We start from the raw sequence: 7,313 nt of genomic DNA on the forward strand, positions 1-7,313 counted from the left end.
TTATATTGTTATTGCTTGATCACGCCTTTTATGCATGTTTAAAGGGAATTTGTACTTGTAATAACACTTAATAAGATAATTAATAATCTTGTTTAGGGTTAATTTGATTATAATTCAAGTGATCGCCAATAATAGTTTATTTGTGCATCAATAATTCAACCAACATAGATAAACAGGTTTAGGGTTAATCCTATTGTTTGCATGCTAGTCAGAAAGCGCACATGAATATGAGAAAAATGAAGTAGAGGCCTATTTAGGGCAGGTTCAATCTCTTTTAGGTTGGATTTGTACCTTCATCCCCGAACCCTATTTACTAGTAGAAAAATGTACATTTGCATCGCCTTATTTGCGTCACTCATACAAAAGAACGAAGCAAATGATTTTTTTTAGCATCCTTAAAAGTGATTTGCGTCGCACATTAACCAAGAAGCGATGCAAAAGTCAGATACATTTTAGCTTTCTGTTATTTGCGTCGCTCTTAATTAGTGAAACGACGCATATAATAATGTTATTTGCGTCGCTCAATTAGTGACAAGTGACGCAAATGAGTAATAGAATTAAATGTGTCACTCCTTTAATTAATAAGCGGCGCAAATAAGTAATGGCAGCATTAAACTTTGAGTTATTTGCGTCACATTTTATTAGTTGAGTGACGCAAGTGACTCTGTTGCATTTACGTTTTTCGGATTCTAGTTGCCAGCTGCCTTCCTTTTACTAAAACAAAAAACATAATTTCTACTCCTATCTTCCAAGAACAGCGATTTCCTACAGCTAAACACCCAGAATTTCGAGCAAAAAACCCCAGAAATTCGAGAAAAAAAAACCCCAGAAATTCGACCCATACACCCCAAGAAATTCGAGCAAAAATCACCCTGAAATTCAAGGAATTTCGACCCAAAAACCCCCAGAAAATCAACCCAAAAACCCCAGAAATTCTATCCAAAAACCCCCATACATTCGACCAAAAAAACCTCCACAAATTCAACAAGCAAACCGCAATGTTGACAACACCCATAATCTGAAAAAATTCAGGTTTAGAAACCCCCAATTTCGAGCAAAACAACAAAAAAAAACCCCCAAGAAACCCAAAGAATTTGAGCAAAACAACAAAAAAAAAATCTAGAAATTCGATTATGGGAAAATGCGAGCAAATTCGAGCAAAAAAATTGAGCAAATTCGAGCATTAATTCGAGTAATTTCGAGCATAAAAATCGAATTAAAACCCCAGGTATTCGTTGAGTGAATTACTGCCTTTATAATTGAATTTTTGAGTGAATTACTTGATTAATTTCGCCCCCCAAAAATCCGAGGATGGACAAGCAAAGTACAACCTTATAATTGAAGTTCGATTAGTGTAGCAGTTCGACCATTGTTCGCCCAAATCAACTGCATTTAGGCTCGACATTGTTGAATTTGTGAAGTCAATTTCACCTAAGGTAAGATTGCTTCTATTTATGTTCAATATTTTCATTTTCTCAAAAAAAAAAATGTTCACAGAAAATTGGGTTAATATATGTAATTTTATTTGTAGATAGAATTAATTAGAAAATATTTTATAGTATGATTGAATATTGTTGGTTTAATATATGTAATTTTATTTGTAGATAGAATTAATTAGAAAATATTTTATAGTATGATTGAATATTGTTGGTTTAATATATGTAATTTTATATGGCATATTCTTAATTATGCGGAAGTGAATTCCACAAGTTGCTCGAGGTTCTGGTTGTGGACAAACGATTAAGGCGGTAGTACACATACGAGATTGTCTTCACTTGTGGTATATATATTTGAACCATTCTTTGTATTAACTTATTTTTTGTGGTTGGTATAATGATTGTGAATTGTATGAGATTTTTAATTGTGATATAATTGATTGGAATTGCAATAATACTTGCATCATTGGCTTAGATACCCGTTCAGGGCTTACTCATTAGGAGTAAGTCTTGAATAGTCCCCGGTTTGGGACTGTTCTTGAATGTTCTATCTCATTTAGGTGATAACTACTTGAACTGTTTTTGGGTCTAAGAAGATCATGGCTCACTATTTCCCGATCGTTCTCTGGGTACATATGTAGATAGCCGATTATCTACATTGTGTGCTTGGAGAACTATAGGGAAATGCTGCCGGATTTTCTTTAGAACCAAACTTTACAAGTAGTTATTAGTGAGATAGGACATTCAAGAATGGGTTAGGTTGGAGTGATAAGGACCTTGTTGGATCATGTCATTGCATTTACATGAGATAAAATTTGAATGAAAATGTTTGATGCCTTATATTCTTGTTTATGGTTAAGGAGCTATATATGTTAGAAAATATACACATTATCTTAAAATTAATTTTGTTATTCAATGGTTGAAAATGGATCGAAGTTGGATGTATGGTAAACGAAATTCTACAAGATTTTTACGAGGAATTGAAGAGTTTAGCAATGTTGCCTTAAAACACCAAACAGAGAATAAATCAAAGATTATTCTTTGTCCTTGTTGTGACTGTAATAATTTGAGGGGATATCGTGATATAGATGATATTAAAGATCATCTAATTCGTCGTGGGTTTAAAGAAAACTACACAAGGTGGACATGGCATGGTGAGAGCATATATATTGAGGCAAGTTCTAGTTATTGCCCAAGGGAAGATGACAATCATTGTGATGATGATAATGAACACCAAGGTGAGGATATCGATATAGCTGATATTGGTGTTGAAAGTGAGAGTGAAGTGGAGAAGGACAGGATAGATGAAATGATGCATGATGTTGAAGACCATTTCACAGAGTGTCCCCAGACATATGATAGTATTTTGAGAGCTGCAGAAACCCCGTTATATCCTGGTTGTACAAAATTCACTAAACTTGGTGCTATTATGATGTTATTCAACTTAAAGGCGAGCAATTATTGGACCGACAAGGGTTTTACGCAGTTGTTGGAAGCCTTAGTAGAAATGTTTCCCAGAGGGAATGAACTTCCAACTCCACTTATGAGGCCAAGAAACTTATGTGCCCTTTGGGTATGGAATATGTGAAGATACATGCTTGTCCCAATGACTGTGTGTTGTATCGAAATGAGTATACTGATTTTCATGAGTGTCCAAGGTGTGGAGTTTCTCGTTACAAGATGAATGATACTGGTGAGTTGTGTAAGAAAGGGTCTTCGGCGAAGGTATTATGGTATCTTCCAATTATACCGAGATTTAGGCGACTCTTCTCAGATGAAAAAACTGCAAAATTATTGAGGTGGCATGCTGATGGGAGGAAGAAAGATGGGTTAATGAGGCATCCGGCTGATTCCCCGCAATGGAGGAACATTGATCGAAAGTTCAAGGACTTTAGTCAAGAAGACCGAAATCTTAGGCTTGGTCTTAGTACAGATGGAATGAACCCATTTGGGACACTAAGTACCCAATATAGCACTTGGCCGGTTCTTCTAACTATCTACAATTTGCCTCCTTGGTTATGCATGAAGTCTAGATACATTATGTTGTCCCTTCTAATATCTGGGCCTAAACAACCTGGAAATGACATTGATGTGTATCTAGCGCCTCTCATTGAAGATTTGAAATTGTTATGGAATGAAGGTGTCCAAATGTTTGATGCATATAGTAAAACCAATTTCACTTTACGTGCCATGATTTTTTGTACGATAAATGACTTCCCAGCTTATGGGAATTTGTCGGGGTACACTGTGAAGGGAACAACTCCTTGCCCCATTTGTGAAGATGATTTGGAGGCATTACGCCTAGACAATTGTGGCAAGCATGTATACATGGATAATCGAAGACTTCTTCCTGAAGACCACTCTTTTCGATTCAATAAGGATGCTTTTAATGGAAAAGTGGAGTTGAGAGAAGCCCGTGGCCCTTTGCGTGCAAGTGAGGTTTATCAGCGGGTTAAAGACATTGAGAAAGAGTTTGGTAAGCCTTACAAAAGCAAATCAACTGGGGGTTACAAGAAGAAGTCTGAGCTATGGTCTCTTCCATATTGGAGACATTTGGAAGTTAGACATTGTCTAGATGTGATGCATATTGAGAAAAATGTCTGTGATGCCATTGTGGGAACTTTATTAAATATGCCAAGAAAGACAAAGGATGGAGTTAAAGTAAGAAAAGACATGGCTGCTATGGGTCGTTCAGAGTTGGCACCCGAATCTCGAGGAAAACGCTGGTATCTTCCCCCGGCTTGCTTTACCTTGTCTAAAAAGGAAAAAACTAGCTTCTGTGAGTCATTGCATGGTTTAAAGGTCCCGGCTGGATATTCTTCTAATTTTCGCAGACTTGTGTCAATGTCTGACTTGAAATTGGGTGGCATGAAATCTCATGATTGTCATGTCTTGATGCAACAATTATTACCAGTTGCCATTCGAGGAATTTTGCCACCTCAAGTGAGGTATACGATTACAAGATTATGTGTCTTTTCTAATACTATCTGTAGCAAGGTCATAAATCCAAGTATTTTAGATGACTTGCAAGCAGATATACTTGAGACAATGTGTCGATTTGAAATGTATTTTCCCCCATCTTTTTTTGACGTGATTCCTCATTTGGTTATTCATCTTGTACGTGAAATTAAACTTTGTGGACCAGTGTGTATGAGATACATGTATCCTTTTGAACGAGAAATGGGTGACTTAAAGGGAAAGGTCATGAATCCGGCCAAACCTGAAGCTAGTATTGTACAACGAACAGTTGCTGAGGAAGTGGCAGCATGGGTTGCTCAATATCTTGCACGTTCACAGAAAATTGGGTTGCCAAAGTCTCGACACGATGGGAGGCTTGGAGGTCAAGGTACTATTGGCAGGAAAAGGATATCCATGGGCTTTGAAATGAAAAATAAGGCCGAGCTTTTTGTGTTGCAAAATCTTAGCGAGGTTCATCCTTACTTGGACGAGCACATGCTTTTTCTTAAAAATAAATATCCTTCCAAAAGTGATCTTCAGCTGATAAAGGAGCATAATTGTTCATTCGTTACATGGTTCAAGGAACGAGTGATGTCCCAACTGTCCACCACACCTAACGATATATCTGACACATTGAGATGGTTGGCATATGGTGCTAAATGTCAAGTCATGTCATATGAGGGATACGATATCAATGGGTATTCTTTTTACACTAGCCAACAAAATGACAAGTCAACAATGCAAAATAGTGGTGTTAAAGTAATAGGTTTGTCATCTGAGTATGTTAGTGCACATGATAAAACACTTGTGGATAAGAAGAAATTTTATTATGGAATCATTGAAGAAATAATAGAGCTGGATTATGTTGATTTCAAGATTCCTCTATTTCGATGTAAGTGGGCTGATAGTAGCCGTGGTGTAAAAAAAGATGAACAAGGGAACTTGACCCTTGTAAATCTTGGTCGACGAGGGCATCTAGCTGATCCATTTATATTAGCTTCACAAGCAAAACAAGTTTTTTACATGGCTGACCCAGCTGATTGTAAATGGTCAGTTGTTTTAGAAGGTAAAAGAAGGATACTTGGCATTGAAGATGTGGTGGACGAGGAAGAATATGATGAGCAATTTAATGAGTCACCACCTTCCGTTTGGAGCATCCCTCCAATAGTTGATGATTTTGACACACCGTTGAAACGTAAAGATCATAATGAAGGATTTTATGTCGCAAAAGAGAAGAATGAAGTAGGTATGAATTCTGTGATTTTTTTTTTCCAATATGTGTTACTAATTGCATAAATTGCTTATTATTGTTATGTGTACACGTTTATAATTTATAAATGATACAAATCGATGTCTTAATTTATTTATGTCTTTTTTTTTCAGGTAAGTAATAATGGAGGATGAGGATATGCATAATCGTTCCATGTCTTCGCAAGGTGAGGAAGACGAGCCACACAATCAATCACAATCAGAGCAACAAACAACCGACTCTCAAAAGAAGAAAAAGAAGCCAAGAGGTCCTTCAAAGGGCCTGAAATCCATGCCTGGGATTCCTAGAGTGCTTGAATGGGATGAATTGTGTCGACCCATTGGAAAGTGGGCAAAAGCATACAAAACTCATCTTGGTGAAATAAGCCGTGCAAAAGTGTCTATATTGTATAAATATTGGAATCAAGTTCCACAAGGAATAAAAGACACTTTGTGGGAAGATGTTAAGGTAATATTCACTATTAAATGTTAAATGTTATACTATTATATGATCATTTTGACATTATTTGAGTATGAAAAAAACAATTTATTTGAATATGATGAAATTATTTACTAACTTTTTTTTTTTAATTTTTTTTGTAGAGAGAGTTTCAAATCGAAGAAGATGAAGACAAGAAAAAAAAAGGTCCTACGCACTTGTGATAAGTGTTGTAGAGATTTTAAAACAAAATTGGTCAGTGGTTGGATCACATGTACTAGGAATATGCCGAAGGAGAAAAGAATGCCGTATGTACTCTATGATTTCATATCTGAAGATATGTGGAAAACATTTGTGGAGGAGCATAGTACAGATGATTTTAAGGTTTGTGTGTGTATTAATATCAATGATCATGCATGTTATTAATACTTTGTTAACGGCTTCTTATGTACTATTCTCCATTTATGCTCGTGATTATAGGAAATCAGTGAGAAGGCAAGACAAAGCCAATCTTTCAACGAATACCCTCACCATTTAGGAGCCAAATCATATGGTGAAATGAATATTGTATGGCGTAGAAAAGGGTATATTCCCACAGCATCTTCAGCATCCAGTACTTCATCTTGTTCTTCGGTTGTGTCTAGTTTGTCGGATAGGACATATGCTTGGCTTCTAGCAAGATCAATAGAAGATGATAAGGGAAATCCTTATTTGCCGGATGAGAAAACAAGAGAGGTGAAAGAATCCATTGTAAGTATATAATAAGTCTTTATTTTAATTTTTAATATATTTTGTTAAGTTTATGTATTGCAACCAAAGTTTACTAACTTGAAGTCTTTGTGTAGGATAATTGGAGAAAGCAACAAGGTGATGGAAAATTTGTTCCTAATAGGCATGATGATATCTTATCTCGTGCCCTTGGGAAAAAAGATCGTAATGGTCGGGCAATAGCATTTGGCAATGGAATTGGCATTAAAGTTGTATGGGGATCCGGAGAGAGGCGTAGTGGCCGACGGGGTAGGGAAATCAGAGATGCTGAGCTGGAAGAATTAGAGGCAAGAGTAGCCCGGAGGGTACGAGAGGAGACTATGCAGGAGATGGACTCTAAAATGGATTCCATGGTTCAAGAGAAGTTTATGTTATTTGCTAAACAGATTGGTATTCAAATTCCAACTGAATTGATGGAAATGAATAACATAGGCCGGGCGACTCCACAAAATCGTAGTAGTTGC

General features: G+C 36.5%; 1 protein-coding gene across 1 annotated transcript; it reads left to right on the forward strand.

The window, feature by feature from the left end:
• Positions 1–3,116: 3,116 nt before the first annotated feature.
• Positions 3,117–5,785, forward strand: LOC145584064 (uncharacterized). The gene is made up of 2 exons (XM_081641002.1): positions 3,117–5,640; positions 5,778–5,785. The coding sequence occupies exons 1-2, from the start codon at positions 3,117–3,119 to the stop codon at positions 5,783–5,785; spliced, it is 2,532 nt and encodes an 843-aa protein (XP_081497128.1).
• Positions 5,786–7,313: the final 1,528 nt, after the last annotated feature.

Source organism: Chenopodium album, chromosome 16 (assembly GCF_948465745.1).
Source record: "Chenopodium album chromosome 16, dcCheAlbu1.1, whole genome shotgun sequence".
Lineage (NCBI taxonomy): Eukaryota > Viridiplantae > Streptophyta > Magnoliopsida > Caryophyllales > Amaranthaceae > Chenopodium > Chenopodium album.

What these genes read in the sequence shown, in the direction of transcription:
- LOC145584064 (XM_081641002.1), top strand. Translation starts at nt 3,117, where the DNA reads ATGAATGATACTGGTGAGTTGTGTAAGAAAGGGTCTTCGGCGAAGGTA.